The 18,746-nt window shown below is 38.6% G+C and overlaps 2 protein-coding genes across 2 annotated transcripts; both read left to right on the top strand.

Moving 5' to 3' along the window:
* The first annotated feature begins 2,189 nt into the window (after window positions 1-2,189).
* LOC110070325 (olfactory receptor 14A16-like) lies at window positions 2,190-10,081 on the top strand. Its single transcript, XM_078378078.1, has one exon. The coding sequence runs from the start codon at window positions 6,405-6,407 to the stop codon at window positions 7,341-7,343; it is 939 nt and encodes a 312-aa protein (XP_078234204.1). The 5' UTR covers window positions 2,190-6,404; the 3' UTR covers window positions 7,344-10,081.
* LOC140708260 (olfactory receptor 14A16-like) lies at window positions 7,666-17,878 on the top strand. Its single transcript, XM_078378067.1, has one exon. It carries the CDS (start codon window positions 13,262-13,264, stop codon window positions 14,219-14,221), a length of 960 nt encoding a protein of 319 aa, XP_078234193.1. The 5' UTR covers window positions 7,666-13,261; the 3' UTR covers window positions 14,222-17,878.
* The last annotated feature ends 868 nt before the right edge of the window (window positions 17,879-18,746 follow it).

Genomic DNA, 18,746 nt, shown 5'->3' with positions numbered 1-18,746 from the left:
AGTCCTTGTGTCCTTGTTTGAAGGATATGGAATAAGTAATATAAGTTCATTTAAAACAAAACGAACAGATCAGTGTGCAAATATATAGTCTAATTTCTTCATGTTCCCTTCTTTAGTGTTCACGGATTTTAAAAAAAATGTGATTTCCCTTTCTTTTCTTGCCACATCATCATCATCATCATCATCATCATCATCATCATCATCATCATCATCATTATTATTATTATTATTATTATTATTATTATTATTATTATTATTATTATTATTGCTTCCTTAATCATCTCCGGATGAGGAGGTGTGGCTTACCTAGAAACAGACAAGATTTCAGCCTTGGAGACTGAAAGAGCAGCACAAAGGGTGGCACAGCATAGCAAGCCACAGCCACGACGATCAGTAAAAGATGCAGAGAGTCATAGGAGGGCTAAGCTAAAGGCCATGGCTGTGCATTTAGTGTCTCACTTTGCTGCTTTAAAGGATGACCAGCAGGTCTTGGGCCCATCCAGATGCCTCAATGGTAATGCTTCAGTGCCAGAATGAGGATGAGGAGCGCGGGATGCAGACGCCGGAAGTTGACCGGTCATCTGCTGCAGTTGGAGGCCAGAAGAATGAAAGTGAAGTTGCTGTATTGGGAGATCGGTTTGTGATGCTGCAGCACCAGGGTGAACAGGAGGATCAAGGGAGGCCAACATCAGAGGTTGCAGAGTCAGCTGCAGCAGCAAGAAGTCAGTAGAAGTGAGTCCCAGAGGCAGCAGAAGGTCAACAGTTGGCCAGGCTGAGCATAGTTTAGCAATGTTCTGTCTGCAGGTGAGCTAGCAGTTGCATCGGACACCCTCCCGACACTGGCCACTGGGTTCTGGCCAGGCTGTGGTCAGAGTAGTACACCATTACACAGCACACGTTCTACAATGATTTAGGGCCCATCCAATCCCTGCCTACTTCGAGCATGCCAGTAGAAAGCCGGATGGCTCCCTATCCATAAGGTAGTTTTCTATCACCCCGGGGTTTGGCATAGAGTGCGGGGGTTTGGCTTTACCCACTGTTGCCCTCCCTGGATGCAACTTTGTCCCTCTAAAGGCTCTGTCTTTTGGAGATCACGACATACTGTTCAGCGATCACCACACTCTAGCTACCAATAAAAATATGGATAGGGGTCATGTAGCCTTGTTCAGCTTTTTAAGTGGGACATAGACCATAAGGAGCTTGAAAAGAGGAGGACCTGAATGTACGCTGGGACAAGCCTAGGCCAGGCCTCGGATTGCAGTATATGACACCAGCCAAGCCAAAATTTAGGTTACAGGTGTGGCAATGGGCATCTTAGGTGCAGAGCCGGTCAGACTAAAGTCCCTGGCGGGCACGAGGCAAATGGTTCACCCATGCCCCCTTCACAGGGACTACAATATGAAGGGCAACTGGTCATGTAAAGTATGATGGTTAAGTTATGGGGATCGATGTGCGGCGGTCAGCACCCTAGCTCATTGCGTCTTAGAGCTTGGGCATAGAGGAGGATCAGAAAAATCCTGGGAGGTAATAAAGGCAAATGGCAAAAGGGGTCACTTTAGAGTGCTCTTAAGTGACTAGATAGGCGGGATATAAATAAAATAAATAAATAATAAATAAATAATAAAGGGCCCCAGCCCAATTGAGATTATGGTATGAGAGGCATGGTTACAGGTCTACCCTAGGCGGGAAGACACATTTCACCCTTTGAAGGTATTAGGAATGGTTTCAAGATACCGGCTGTAGGAGAATGCAAGACGTTCCTGGCCCAAAATCGGAAAATTGCACAGGGATGGAAGTCATAGAATTGGATGAGATTTCACAGGTGGTAAGAATTGTGGGATGTTGGGACATTTTACATATGCTCTGTGGAGGACCTTTGGGTCTTATTACAGGGCGTTATTTCCAAAAGAATCAAGGAGTTTGGCTCATACATCATTTGTACTGCCCAGAGGTGAGTCAGTAAATAATGTCATTCATCCGGAATTATGCACAGTAAGTTATGCCTTAATTGACAAGGCAGCATGTATGCTTCCTAGGTTGGAGTAAGGGTAGGGTCTCTGAAATGCGATATTAGCATATGTAAATTCATATTAGAAGCTTCCATGCAATGCCGTGTGAATTGGGTTACCCTTAGCAGCAGAAAAATTTGAGCATCCAGCCGCTTCGCTCACAATTTTCGTAAATAAGAGTTAGACACAAGGATGCAGCCTTCTAGATTGCCAGGTGGCAAATGGACCGACCTTGCATTCAAATCAGTTTGATATTAAAGCGGGAAAGTGTTGCTAAGACCTGCCGGAACTTGCAATTTATAATAATAATAATAATTTTAAAAAGATGCATGCAGGCTAGTGGTACTGGGTTGTGCATTCCTGCATGGATTATACAATACTGAGAACGGTCTCAGCTGCCTTCCACAGGAAATGGGTGGTGAAGCAGGAGTAATGAGTTTGGAGTTAGTTTTTAGTACAGGTCTAACTGGTCATTTTGGTGAGTTAACACTGCGCAGAGGAGTGTTAACAGAGAAGTACACAGAGCTGGATGCAATGGCCAAGGATCGGTGATTGGTCACCAGGAGATCCATGTGGTTTGGCCTGAGCTCTTTTGGAAAGCCCAGCGCGTTAACACTGCATGGAAATATTGACAGTGAAGTGTATCGGGCAGTGCTCAATGGCCTTGGATTGGTGAATGGTCACCAGAATCCACATGGAGGGGCCTAAGATATGCTGGCATGGCCAGTGGGTTAATACTGCGTGGAGGAGTGTTAGCAGTGAAGTGCATCAGCAGTATTCAATGGCCTTGAATCAGTGAATCGTTACCAGGAAATGAGCATGGGTCAACTGGAGTTCTGTAGCATGATGGAGTGCACCTCTCAGACAGAGATTTGATGGTGCAAAGACAAAAAACAATCTTCCAGAGTTGCATAAAAAGGGCACAGATACAGGAGAAGTGAAAAAAAAAATCAAAACTAGTGCTGGTTGCCCTTCCCTGCATTTCCCTTGAAGGAACAATATTTAGTCTCGCAAATAAAAATGCTCTGCAGTAACAAGGAATAGTTTGATGGAAAAATATGATGGAACTGTCTTAGGAATAGAGATATGAATGAAGGAGGGAGAACATACTCACCAAACTCTTATTTGAGTGCTGCCAAATTTATTTGGTGGATCTGCCTCCTTTCATATAATCTTAATTCCCTTTTGCCCATCTTCCTAATTAATTCTTGTGATAAACTCAGGACTTCTAGCTTGCTATCTATTGGTTTCTGTCAGGAGGATCTAAAAGGATCTTCCCACAGTAGGACAAGAAAAGAGCCCTCAGAAAAGGTGACTTTCAGACTTAAATGAAATGCCAGTTTCTATGCTCTTCCATTGATAGAAGGCTGAGCAAACTCCGCACATACTACACTTTCCAGAAAACATGGGATATTCATTTGCATCCTAGAAAAGGGGGGGAGGGGTGGTCTAGTTTCTCTGTATACCCCAGTTACCTACACTGCATTATCATATAAAATCACTGGAATTACTTTTGTGTTAAATGCCAATACAGTCCCTGGAGTATAATAGCCTCCTTTCAGAGACTAGCTAAATGTTGTCAGCCTTAATTTATTGTCTATTCAGGAGCACACCATATTTCTCAGTCACTTGGTGACCAAGAGAAATTTATGTCTTTTTTTTTCTAGATAGACTCAAGTGGAATAATCTGCAATTAGGCACTGGACTTTATTTTATTTTATTTTATTTCCTTCCTTCCTTTTTGCACTGCAACACCCATAATTCATCAAGAATTCTCCAAACCAGAATTCTAAATGCTACAGGGAAGAGATCAAAATCCTCACAGGAGTTTTCATTCCTTCACAGGTTATAGGCTTCTGAAAGTCTGCTTAATGGCCTCCATTTTGGCTGCAAAGATGTAGCAAGTCGCTAGGAGAGGCTAAAACACAGGGAAGCCATAAAGAATTGTGAGGCTAGTAGCATGTCTTCTAGTTAGACTCTGGAAATGGTGCCTCTTTAAAAACTGTCTGTATGTGGCTCCCCTATACCATAGTCTCTTCCACCTACAAAGTATATTATTTATTTCCAAACTAGAGGTTGCCACGGAAGCTTTCAGAAACCCATACCTGTGAGAGAGTGGAAACAATTCTGAAGACATTGGTAGAGAATGTGCCTTGGGCATACTATTTTAAGTGATGTCTGAGATCATACTCTTAAAATGATGTTTGCCATGAACATTGGAATTGAACCTCTGGTGTAAGATCAAATTATTTTTGAAGAGAGCAAAATAATTTAAATGAACTTTTAGGGAGCAAAGAGCTGCACTTAGTTAATGAGATGAAATTGCTTTTGTAGTGCTTATTTTTATTTCACCCAACTTTGCCTTTCTATCATATTAGTCACTTCTGTGTGCCAATCACAAAAATAAAATCCCTCGTTCACAATAAACTGGATAGGACTCTATGCACCTTCCTGTATCATATTTATCCCATCATTTTCTCATCTTTGTGCACTTTCTGCGTGGCTGAATATAGGCAGCCTGTAGAAACAGAGGAAACTATCTGATGCAATAGCTTATCATTGGTACATATTGATCAATCATTTCATCTTTCAGAATTTAGTTTCAGACGTATGAAGGCTTCCCACTAGGGCGCATCTCAAGGGGCACAAAGGGAGATATTAATAAGTCTCCTCTTTGCACTAACATACTATTGCTGCCATCACAAAGATGCAAAAGAAGGCCTTATAAAATAGTATTTCTGTCTTGTCAGATATTGTACATGGAACACTGAGTGGACTAGAAGGCGTATCTGGACCAAAGACGAATATGTGGAGAAAAATAGTGAGTAATTCCTATCTTATAATTTCAGCATTTTTCTGAGTTCCTGCTACAAACGTATCTTCTACCACATATGTTGTACCACATACGTTGTGCACTTGCGCTCTCTCTCTCTCTCTCTTGCTAATAACCATGTAAGATGAGATATAAATATATTTTTAAAAATGTTACTACCATTATTACTCCCTAATACTTCTGCTGCCTCTCTGACAGAACTGAATGATTAGAGGTCCAAAGAGAGAGCAAAGCCCTTTAAATGTCTAGATCCTAAGCTTTTTAGTAGCTTGTTGGTCATCACCAACAGTTTGCGCTTGTACTGGATATGTATTGGATGGTGATGTAATTCTTTGAGAACCATTATCATATTGATTCAGAATGGGTTTCATGCCAGTTACCTATCTGTCCTATATTGCCAACCCATGTAATGTGCCTTACTGTGGTCTCACTATCAGGCTGTGAACTTCTATGGTCAGATTATGCCTGTTTAGAAAAAGTCATACATGGAGGGCCCAATTCAAGCTGCGCTCTGGCAGTCAAATATTTCATTGGCCCCCATCCAGTCTATTACAGACGCCAAACAATGATTCTGTATTTTCACATTCTCAACAGACCACAAGAATTAGGAAAACTAGAATGAGACCACAAATAACAATTTCTCAAACTGGCATTTTCTTTCTTTTTAATATTTGTATACTTATTGTTCTTAGCTTTAATATTGCTTTTTAATTATGTAGGCTTTCCCTTTATACTCTGTGTTTTCATCTTTAGATATTGTCTTTCAGTGTTTCTCTTTTTCATAGAGGAAGGCAGGGTAAAAAATATTTTAATTAAAATAAAATAATAAGGAGTTCATCTAGATCTACTACCCTATTAATCCCATGTTACAACAGAAAGCATCTTTGATAAGGGATACAATTCAGTTAATCAAACTTCTTGATAAAAATTCTTCTTATGATATTGTGAGAGGTACAGGAATTACAGATTCTTCACTTCTTCATGCTTCTTCTTTCTCTCTATGTGTCAACACATTTTCCAGCAGGTAATACTGTTCACAGCTTTGTGGGATAGATTCTCATGAGTTCTCAACCATAATTTAAACTTATCAGAGACACATTTGGCTGCAGAATATGTGAAGATCTAGATCTACTACGTAAGTATTTTCTATTATAGTCACCTGAAGAATTATAAGAAAATGTCTCTGCGATTCGGACATTTACCATATATTTGTTTGCTTGTTTAATTTAATTTAAATTTTATTTCATTAATTTTTAATCAGAATAGATGGAAGATGCTGGGACCAAAAATAAAATTTTAGCAAATTTATCTATACTCACTGGGATAAATTTTTTTGTCCCCAATAATTTTTAACATGTAAACATATACAGAATATGCGCCTTATTTGTTAGTAGCTTAGTACTGTGTGTTTTTATAACACCACACCTTTAGATGTAAGCAGTTCATAAATATGGATCAATAAGAATGAATAAACTACAGCAATGAAAAAAATCACAAGCAATTTCAAGTAATGCAACTCCTCTATTTACACTGTCTTCTACTTCCTTTCACAGACAGGCAACATGTATCTTAAGGAACAAAATCTAAGGAATCAGTCTTCCCTCACACAGTTTCTTCTCTTGGGGTTCTCAGAGGTTCGTGAGCTTCAGGTTCTTCACTTCCTTGTCTTCCTTGTTTACTACCTGGTAGCAATTGGAGGAAATCTTCTCATCATCACTGCAGTAGTTACTGACCACCATTTACATAACCCCATGCACTTCTTTCTGGTGAACCTGGCCATACAGGATGTGGGACAAATTTCAGTCATTGTCCCGAAATCCATGGCAAATTCCCTCATGGGCAGTAGACACATTTCGTATTCTGGATGTGTGACTCAAGTGCTTTTCTATATCTTCTTCATAGCATCTGATTTCTTTCTTCTCACTGTTATGGCATATGATCGGTATGTGGCTATTTGCAATCCATTACAATATGAGATGTTGATGAACAAACAAGCCTGCCTTCAAATGATTGCTATTGTTTGGATCAGCAGCTTTCTTTATGGAGTCTTACACACTGGTGGTACCTTTGCAGCTCCCTTTTGCTCCAATATTGTCAACCAATTTTTCTGTGAAATCCCCCATTTAGTGAAGCTTGCCTGCTCAGACCTGTATCTAATTGAAGTTGCATTTATGTTGTTAAGTGTTGTGGTTGCAGGAGGGTGTTTTATTTTCATCATTGTGACTTATGTGTACATCTTTACAGCAGTGTTGAAAATTCCTACTATGCAGGGAAGGCAGAAAGCCTTCTCCACTTGCCTTCCCCACCTCATCGTGGTTTCCATATTTGTGTTGACAGGATTTTCTGTTTATGTCCAGCCCTTTTCTAATTCTTCATCATATCTTGATTTGGCAAAGACAATAGTCTATTCCATGATTCCCCCTTTAATGAACCCAATAATCTACAGCATGAGAAACAAGGGAATAAGAAATGCCCTATTCAAGGTATTAGGTTTAAGATAATCTCCTGTGGGTTCTTTGTCTAGCTTTGTTCTGTAAGTGGGACCTCTTTTTTTATATCTGCCTTCCCTTTTGTAATGCAGCAATAACTATTCTACAAATTATTTCTTTAGTTCTTTTATGCAACTGTACATTTTATATCCCTGGAAAAGACCCTGATCCTGGGAAAGTGTGAAGGCGAGAGGAGGAGGAGATGGTTGGACAGTGTCATCAAAGCTACCAACATGAATTTGACCCAACTTCGGGAGGCAGAGGAAGACAAGAGGGCCTGGCGTGCTCTGGTTCATGAGGTCACAAAGAGTCAGACATGACTAATGACTAAACAACAACAAAGGTTTTATAGCTGCTTTTTAACACAGTACCTAATGTCAAGGTTAAATGTTTTCATTGTCCTCCTGCTGTGATGGGAACATGACCCATTTCTTCTTGTAACTGTAAATGATTTAATCGATTGGGTCCTCTTCATACTCTACCATCCTTAGTTTTATTATGACAACATTACATCTGTAGCACAGTGTGAAAGACCTTGCAGCTGTGTCCCATAACTATTCAACAATATGAGAAAATCTGCCTGAGTTTCTGGCCAAATCTATGTCCCCCTCACTCCCACTGAAAACTGGGTGGCGTATGTGAATTGGGCTTGTTTGTTTATTTAGTGACATCCATTTATAAAACATTTAATAGGAAAAAAAAAGACAATTGTATGTTCTGTCAAAATGCAGTAAAATCAATCAAAATTCTTTCAGCATCTTAAAGATTAGTGTAAGCTATCATGATGTGGAACTCATGTTTGTAAATGCAGGGAGAGGATCCTTACTGGATAGATTCACAAGATGGGGCAGAGGGGATGGAAAATACTAAACATGGTAGAAATTTAAAGGATGCCAATACGCTGATCATTTTAACACAGGTTTAACCTTCATCATGAGGTGGCAAGTATATATATTTAGTCATGTTCATTTAAAGTTTTTCACTTCCATGAACTGGTGATAAATATGCCCAAGTGGCAATACGTCTATTTACACATTTGTGTTGGAGAAAATTCTTTTTCCACACTAAATAAACAGTAGAGGCTATCTATTAAATACAGTTAATAAGAAGGATAAGAGGAGGATAACAGTTACAAAGAAAGAGACATCTCAGTGCAGGTTGCAAAACACATAAACCCTTAGGTTGGTAATATAAAAATAGGTGATCTGGTTTATATTCTTAGAGATAAATAGTCTTAGGTCAAGTGTTTCTCTGTTGAATCTCTCTTTGACATTCATAAGTTCAAGGACAGTTGACCCTGAGGCCAGAAACAAAGTATCCTGGAAATACAATGTGTCTTTATTAACATATTAACATTAAGTAACTTCATTAGCATACTAACATTATGGATCATAATGTCTGGTTTGTGCGAATTAATTCTTTTCTTCACAAAACCCCCCTGACTTGTTGGCCACATGATAACCTGGCAAAAGTTACAGGCAAAAAGATAGATAAATTAGCAGGTGTATATACCCTGATGGTATAAATCAAAATCTTTGATCATTTAATTGTGTTTGTAATGTAGACTTGGGGATAGAACTGGCAACAGCCTTGGGGCATACCTACACTTTCCTAAATACTTGTTTGTGATGAATCTGACCATCCAGAATGTCAGATGATTATCTGTCGTATTCCCAAATCCATGATGAATTTTTTCATGTACAGCAAATCTGTTTCTTTTTCTGGATTTGTGATTTAAGGTCTCATTTAAATCTTATTTATGACATCAGGCATCTTTCCCCTAACTGTACTGAAGTACAATTGTTATAAATTCCCTGCAATTCATTACAATGTGATATACTGATGAATAAACAAGCCCTTTTGATGGTTGTTGTGGGTTTTTCAGGCTCTTTGGCCGTGATCTGAAAGTTGTTCTTCCTGACGTTTCACCAGTCTCTGTGGCCAGCATCTTCCACTGAAGAACACGGCCAAAGAGTCTGAAAAACCCCACAACAACCATCAGATCCCAGCCGTGAAAGCCTTCAGGAATACATTAAACAAGCCCTTTGTCTGTATCAGGAATAACCTACTGATTTGAAAAATCCTATGATATCTGAAAGGGATGCATTATCTAGCAATTGCAGGCCTCATCCTGAGAAAGCAGAATCGGAAAAGAGCACTGTTTCTCTATCATTGTGGTAGAAGCTCTGTTCACTCATTTTTGTACAGTATTCTATTAAAAAGAAGCAAAAGTATTGGAACCATGTTGTGATGTTTTGCATTATAACTTTACTTACCAGAGCATGCTACACAACTATGAAACACATAGGTAAAATTGGGCTTCCTAGCTGACACCATCCTTTGCACTCCAAACGTGTGCTGAAGTTTTTCATCGCAACAGAAATCTCACGTTTTGGAGGACCCCTTAAAGGGTGTAGGCAGCATTCCCTAAAGGGGATGAGTGTTGTCTCCAGCAGAGCTTTTGTTCCTCGTGATTGGCTATGCTAGCCAGCCCAGATAGGGGCTGTAGTCAAACAACATCCCCACTTTTTACTTACAAGATGGGAGATACTTGGATCAATTACACTACAAGTGAGAAGGATCTTGGAATTGTTGTAGATCAAAAGTTGAATATGAGCCAACAGTGCGATAAGCTTTTGGTGAGCTTTTGGGAGAAAACAGAAGACCTTTTTCCCCCCTCTGTGACAGAAAGCATTTTTGTTTGTGAGATTCATATTCAGGAACCAGAGAGTACGCTGCCCAACTCAAAATGGAGGAATATGTCAAGGACGCTTTATAAGAGTTCCAAATAAACATTGTTAATTACATGACGGCCCAGATTTCTGAAGTTAAGGCATTGTTCTCAGGATGGATTGGAAAAGAAAAGGATCCGAAGACACCTGGCCAGCCTATCGACTCAGAGGCAGTCCCAGAGAGAATGACTTTATCTGTTGTTAGGAAGGAGGGTAAAACCCCCCAAAAAGGAGGCCAGAATAATGAACTTGTATGGTGAGAGGGAGGGTCAGGTGGATGCACATAAAGGAGAAGATTACTGCAAAATAGACATTAATTTGATGGGAGAACACTCAAAACAGGGAAGTGGGAAGGCGAACCTGGAAGGGCAACAAAATGTTCATTACAGACTAGATACTGTTTGGCTTCAGGGGCAGAATATGATTGATAGAGGGATAAATTTAGTAAATCAGAGAGAAAATGGCTTAAAGAGATTTTATGAATGGCACTTTAAGGCTGGTAAAAAGAATGTAAGAAATTAATTCTAGGTTTGCAAGGCTATAAATAATCTTGGATCCCTGGTTTATACATGGAGCTGAGAAATATAACAAAAACTGGAAAGTTACTTGCTGAATGTTTTAAATGGTTGATAACTGCATATAATCTTTTAAATTAGTACAGTATATGTATCTTGAATAAGATTGTTTAGAAGTTATTGATGACAAGATAGAAATATAAAGATACTAAGTAATATATGAATCATAGTTTGACTATGTAGTTAAGGTTTCACATATAGATATATTTTTTCTTTTTAAAATATTGATTTTTGTTGATTTGTAAACACTATTATTTTGACACAATTGGATATAATAAGGATGCTGGGATACAATTATATTATGATATAGCGTTAGTAATTGTTGACTTTTACATTTTACGAGTGATAAGCATATGAAAATCTTAAACTAGAATATCTCATATTAAATATAACAATAGAATTGTTTGAATATAAGATCAATATAGCTCTAAGTTTATATTTTATATAATGTATGTATGTTGATCATTATGAAGTAAGGAAGTCATTTTTTATCTTAATAATGGTCTATATATGTTAGTAGGATAATATAGTTTATGTAATCAGAATTATATACTAGATGGATATATGGAAACTATCTCCCCGCAGATATGTTTGTGTTTGTCTTCTTGTTTGCTTGTGTTATAACAATAATAAAAAATGAACCATCATATTTATCCAGCCGGTTCTCCATCTTTCTTTTCCTTACCTTTTCCCATGTTGAATACAGGCATCCATTACAGACGAAGAAAGCTACCTAATGGCATGGGAGATCATTGGTATATACAGTAGTAATCAATAGTCTCATGTTTGTGTTTCGGAGCTCTGTTGGATTCCCACAGGAGCACCTCTCCAGCAGGTACAAGATATATTAAGAAGTGTCTTCTCTGCACTAATAAACTCTTGTTGCCATCACAAATGTCCAAAAGAAGAATATACAAGATGGTATACATTTCTGGTCAGCTAATGTACACAGGCACTGAATACCAATGGAATAGAAAGTGCATCTGGAGCCGAGAGATATATGAGAAGAAAAATAGTAAGTAATTTCTGCCTCATTACTTCAGGAGTTTCTCTATTGTTTTTTATCCAAAGATATGCTCTCCCACCTCTCTCTCTCTCTCTCTCAATAAACTTGAAATATGAGATATAAATAATTGTAGTACATAGATAAAAAAAATGTTGGATCATTACTCATTAATGCGACTGTTCCACGTGTCTATTATTTACCCAGCAGATTCAATGCTTAGGCAGGCACCTAAAGTAAAAGGCAGTTGTTAAATAGCCAGGTCCCAAATCATTTAAGGCCCTTTAGGTCATCAACAGTACCCTGGACCTGAACTAGATATTGGCAGCTGATACATTTCTTTTAGCAGCAGAATTATATAGGCTCTGAAAAGTATTCCCTCTCATAGTCTAGCTGTCACATAGTGTGCTCACTGCAACATCCATGTTATCTTCAAGGCCCTATGAAGACTACCTTCCTTTAGTTTAGGCTGAAGGTTATGAGGATGTAAATGTCCATAATCAATGTGTTCCAGCCCACTAGAATGCTTCTGTATTTGCTCTGTGTCAACAGACCCTCCAATTAGGAAAAACGGAGCAGTAACAGGAATAATAAGAGTAATAGTGTCAGCTTAATATTAAAAGTGCAAGCACTGCAGCTAGACATATTGTCCCGTTCAGCTTGTACTGTAATGTTTGTCTTGCTTCCTTCTTTAGGAAGTATCCTTGATAAGATTCATGTAATCAAACTCTTCTACCAACATTTCTTCTTGTGTAATTGTCAAATATTCAAGAGCTGAAGATCCTAGACTTATTGGTGTGCTTCCCTGCCCTTTTATCTCATCTTATAACAGATAATACTGTTCACTGCTTTGTGCAGGAGATACTTGAAAGTTCTCATTTTTAAATAAAATTTACACCCACAAGACATGGTATTGCTTCATAATCATATTTGGCCATAGAATTTATGCAGGATTGGAACTGCAAGATAAGCTTCTTAGTGCCACTGTCACATGAACAGATGTAAAAAAAAAGTGTTTAGATTTAACTACTTATCATGTACGCTTTTATAGATGTCTAATAGAAAATGTTGGCAGAAAATATTGTCTTTTGTCACTTCTTTTCTTTCAGATAGTGTTTTGACTTATTGTGATATGCTTTTGTTGGCAGTAGGTTTGTAGGATATTTACAAGCATAATCATAGTATTACAAAATTATCAATGAAGGATTAGAGTTTAAATATTGACATATAAACTTCTAAACATTTTTTGAGCTGGTTACCTGAGGGTAATGGTGCTTCAAAATTTGGACAGGAACTGTGCCCCAACAATGTCTGGGGTGAGGCACACAATTTCCCCCCGTAATTCTTACAAGCCTTCTTTGTGTAGATTAGTCTCAGAGGTGTTTTTTTTACACTGATTACGTTTTTATGCTTCAATACGGATTCTGTGTATTATTATACTGTGTATTGCACAACTCCTTAACACCAATTTGACTACAATTTTGAATGAAAGAAGTTTTAAATACTGATAAATAAGAAATGAATGAAAAACCACTGTAATAAAATCACCAACCAGTTGCAAGTAATGTGGCTGCTCTTCTCATAATCATGCTCTTCTGCTTCTCTCCATAGGTGAGCAATATGCATCTTAAGGAACAAAACCTAAGGAATCAGTCTTCCTTCACACACTTCATTCTCTTGGGATTCTCTGAAGTTCATGAGCTTCAGGTTTTATTCTTCATTGTGTTCCTTGTTTACTACCTGGTAGCAGTTGGAGTAAATCTTCTCATCATCTCTGCGATACTAACTGACCACCGCTTACACCATCCCATGTACTTCTTTCTGCTGAACTTGGCCATACAGGATGTGGGACAAGTTTCTATCATGGTCCCCAAATCCATGGCTACATCCTTCATGGAGACGAGACAGATTTCATATTCTGGATGTGTTGCCCAAGTTTTTTTTTTCATCTTCTTTATATCATCTGATTTCTTTCTTCTCACAGTTATGGCCTACGATCGGTATGTTGCTATTTGCAATCCATTACAATATGAGATACTGATGAAGAAACAAACCTGCCTTCAAATGACTGATGTTGTTTGGCTCAGCAGCTTGCTTAATGCAATGTTACACACTGGTGGTACTTTTGCACCACCCTTTTGCTCCAACACTGTCAATGGTTTTTTCTGTGAAATGCCCCATTTAGTGAAGCTTGCTTGCTCTGATATGTACCTAATTGAAGTTGGATATAGTGTATTAACTGCTGTAGTTGCAATAGGATGTTTCATTTTCATCACTGTGACATATGTCTATATCTTTACTGCAGTGCTGAAAATTCCCACTGTGCAGGGAAGGCAGAAAGCTTTTTCAACTTGCCTTCCCCATCTTATTGTGGTTTCCCTATTGATATTCACAGCATGTACTGTCTACATGAACCCTTCCTCTAAATCTCCACCATATCTTGGTTTGGCCTTCACTATATCATATTCCATGATTCCCCCTCTAATGAATCCAATAATCTACAGCATGAAAAACAAGGGAATAAAACATGCTCTAGCCAAGCTCTTCGGTTTAAGACTGTCTTCTGCAAATTCTCTTTAGCCTTGTTCTGCAAAGGTGATTTATTTTTGTATCTGTCATCTCTGGTGGTATTGCAGGGAGAGACAACTTAGAAAGTTTTTTACTCTCATGGAGCCATAATGGGTATATGCATTGGTAAAACAAGCCTTTTCCATACTAAACACACTGGAAGAATTTCCCTATTCTATAGACACTGATAGGTGAAATAGATTTTGAAAAGTTAAAAAGAGCAAAAACTTTCCATGCAAGTGGCAGAACAGATACAGACGTTGGTTGGTGATCTACAAAACCCTCCATATATAAACTGGTTAACATTAGTAGTGAGATAAAAAGCCTTTGATCAACCGTTTCCCTGCTGAATCTGTCTTTGAAGTTCGAGGAGAGTTGATCCTGAAGCCAGCTACTATGCATCCTAGGAGAATGATGTGTCCTTAAACACTCATGCTAACCTTTCTGATACTATGTCTGCTTTTTGCTGACTTATTCTTTTTTGTAAAAACTGACTTTTTGGCTGCATGATAGGATCATGTAAATGATAGGATCTCTAGCAAAAAATGGAAACATCACATAGGAGAATCAGCAGGTGTGTTAACCTCTGATGGTATGGGTTACAATTTTGGGAACATTTAATAGTGTTTACAGTGTAGTCAAGGGGACAGAACTGGCAATAGCCTAGGACTGCCACCTACAAATTCACCATCCAGAAATTGGGACAAATACCTGTCATGTTCCCCAAATCCATGACAATCTGTCTCAGACATAGCATGATCTCTTCCTTTCTGCCTGCCTGCCTGGATTTATAGGTCAACTTGTCATTTGTTCGTTCGTTCGTTCATTCATTCATTCATTCATTCATTCATTCATTCATTCATTCATTCATTCTTTCTTTCTTTCTTTCTTTCTTTCTTTCTTTCTTTCTTTCTTTCTTTTAATCAGATATCTTTTTCCTGACTGTATTAGTTTATGACTATTATATTCCTCTCTGCAGTCCATTGCAATGTGAAATAGTCCTGAATAAATAAACCTGCCTTCACACTATTGTTTGCACCTACAGGTTCCACATTTACAAGTTTAAATAGTAGTTATATTCATTAGAGGGAATGGGGGAGATGGAGGGGGAGTCCATTGGCATGAAAAGAGCTCCTTTGTCTGCTTCTCAGAGGATGGTCAGAAGAAGAGAGAGTTATCAATACAAAGATATGAGAAAAGAATCAGGGAAAAGAAGCTTGCCTGAAGTGCCAGAGACGGGGGAAAAACTTTACCAATCAAGTAAGTGGCAAAAATCAATCACATTAGGGTTTGAAAAAAAATCTTTGCTTGTAAATAGCTCTCTATCTTACTATATGGGTCTCCTGGATCTGGAATAAGTAACACATGTGTTTTTGGAGATGGAAAGGATATATATTGTAGGAAAGGATCTCAATTTAAAAATATAGAATCTAATCCACTTTATGTCTCCATGCTCTATGTTCATTAACCAAAAACCCTCACTATTTGAAAACAGTTTCCAAAAAGTCATGAGAGAGAAAGCTTCCTGTTTCTTTTCCACACCCAGAAAATCTCAAAGGAAGTAATTACAGTTTCTTTACATCCAAGCAGATTGCTGGATGAATTCGCCCAAATGCTGTTGACCTTTATTTAAGCTCTGAGCATGGGCAAACTTCAAACCTCAGTCACACGATGAGAGACAGAGATGGTCAGCTCGTTTAATGTAGGAAAACATTCATATAATATTCCACTTTACTATTAAACATATAAAGGTTGCTATGATCCATGTCTTTAAGCTTATTTTAATCTCTGCTGCACTATTACCAAGGATTCTAGCATGCCCTGTACATTTTTTCTCAAATTATTTTAAATTCGGCATTGTTAATAATGACTGTGAGAGTGGAGAAGAACAGGAATTTCTCTAAGACAATGTGCTGTCCTCACCACTAGGGGAAAACAAGAGACTCGAAACTAACAGCTGCCCAATAGATGTTGGATTCGGGGATTTGGGGGAATAATCTTAGAGCAGTGGTTCTTAACCTTTGTTACTTGGATGCTTTTGAACTGCAACTCCCAGAAACCCCAGTTAGGACAGCTGGTGGTGAAGGCTTCTGGAGTTGCAGTCCAAAACTCCTGAGTAACCCAAGGTTAAGAACCAGTGATCTTAGAGGATAGCCAGAGGGTGGATAGTCTGGAGACAGGAAAATGAACAGAAGATATATGAGAGGCAGTTTGAAAAAACATGGGGAAAGGAAAACAGGAGGAGCCAGGAAAAGGGGAGAAGATAAAGGGGACAAAGATGGGGGCGGGAAAGAAAGCTCAAGGGAGAAAGGAGAGATAGTTACCAGATGGATGGAGGTGGATTAGTTTACAGAACCCCTGGACAGGGGAGTGGAATAAACTAATGATTCTCCCTGTGATGTTGGAAGGTGTTGGAATTATCACCATTCAGCAAAACCCTCCTACTGGGGAAAACAGAGGAAAGAGCAAGAAAAGCAATAGAAAAGGAGTGGTTAAGATACCAAAGGTGCCAACAAGAACAAAGTAGATGGCAGAAGCCAGCAGGGAAAGGATAACCTCATGGCAGGAGGGTATGTAGAATTGGGGGTTATGCCCTTGTTGCCCCTTCCCAACTTTGGAATATCATCATTCCCCACTTCGTCTTTCTGACTTGGGACACCATGGCAAGCAACAATCCTCTTGAGACCCAGTTGATCTTAAGAGACTATTGATGTTCTCACCCCAGATGTGCCCAGTGAAGGAGAACACGGATCTGCAAAAATCATTGTTGATTTACCAGAAATTGAGTGAAATAAATAAATTAATGTTAAACTGAAAACTCTCTGAGTTTCGAACTTGAGGCCGCTTCAGGAAACCATATGGAACCCATTTGTAAATGACACATTTCTGTTTTCATGAATGTTCACTGAGGGTGCATCCTCTGAATTTTATGCTAAGGAACATCCTTAAGGTTACATTATTTTGCTGTGTATGCAGTAACTCACTGAGTAGAACAATCCTATGACTTGGAAGAGCCTTCTTATTGAGCAACTACAGACCTTATTCTACCCAGGCAGAAGTGGGAAAGGAACACTGTTTCATTCTTGTTAGTTTCTCTGCCATCAATTGCAAATGAATTTCTTTTCACTCCATTCATTGTATTCAGTGAAAAATGTGCTAAATTTTGGAACTATGTTGCAATATTTGGTCCTATCAACTTAGCTTATCACATTCTCTCCAAACAAAGAAACACAATAGGGCTTCCTAGTTGACATCCCCAAATCAGACTTCCTCGTTAACACTGTCCTTTTCACTCCAAACTTATGCTGAAGTTTTAATTGTTTTGCAGCACTTTCTTCACAAATCTCATATTTTGCTGCACTTCCCCAAATGGATAAATGAGTATTTCCAGTGTGAAGGGCTTCTTGTGCACCCCTAGCGAACACTGTGCATTTCACTGAAACTTGTGCCAAAGTTCTACAAACCATTTGGCAAGCTTTCCCAGCAGAAAACTCACATCTTGGAGCACCTTCCAAATTGGAAATAAAATAAAATAAAATAGACAGAAATGTTGTGGCACCTTATAGAGTAACTTTTATAGTTTAATGTGAGATTTCATGGACAAGTCCACTTCTTCAGACATAAAAGTGGGACTACATGTTGGGATTATTTTTTTCCCCCTTCATACATGATCCCAAATCAGTGAGTGGACTTGGGTACATGTTGTTGAATTGACATTGACCTTTAAGACCTGCTTCTCAAAATGGTGTGTCCAACACACCCCAAAAGGGTGAATGTTGTCTCCAACACAGTTTAATCCCTCTTGACTGACAATACTAGCCAAGCCAGATGGGATCTGTAGTCAGACACTATCTGCATGATCGCATATTCCCCACTTCCTAGATAAACAATGTTTATGTAGCAGCATCTCATAGAGGTACATTTGCCAAGAGGTGTGATTTAGGACAGGGAAACATCTGGTGTTGTCACCATGGGATGTTTGGCTACTTAATTTTTAAAAAACATTTAAAAAATTTTTCAGAAGAAAAACAAATACAAAAGTTACAAAATACTTACTGTACAATCTAAACTACAGTGTACCCCATACCCATGGGACCCCTTAGAACAATACTTTTAATACAAACTTCCTTTCTAAAATTGTATTGATTGTTGTTTAGAAGCTTTCCCTTTTCCTTTCACTAATACAAATTCAACAAATCTACGCGAAATAGCATAAAAATATTTGAACTTAGTTGGCTGCTTAATTAAACAGGAAGTACTAGAAAGTTTTTGTAGAGAAATAGGGTAGAGTTCAGTACTGTCAAGAGAAAGGAGAATAAACTTTGCCCAGCCAGCCTGGAATAACGAGGCAAGACACAAGAGATGGGTTGCAAACTGGACCACACTTTATTAACTGAAAACCAACATCCCCTTATGAAAGGGACCTATGGTAGTATGGAATCATGATCTGAATCTGGGGCCAGCCTTAACCAAGACCCAGACCTACTAATGGTGAGTTCCCATTACATCAGGGTATCCCCAGAGACCAGGCCACCAA

This window comes from Pogona vitticeps, chromosome 6 (genome assembly GCF_051106095.1).
Source record: "Pogona vitticeps strain Pit_001003342236 chromosome 6, PviZW2.1, whole genome shotgun sequence".
Lineage (NCBI taxonomy): Eukaryota > Metazoa > Chordata > Lepidosauria > Squamata > Agamidae > Pogona > Pogona vitticeps.
Note: the sequence above shows the minus strand (reverse complement) of the source record. Positions and strands in the feature narration are given on the sequence as shown.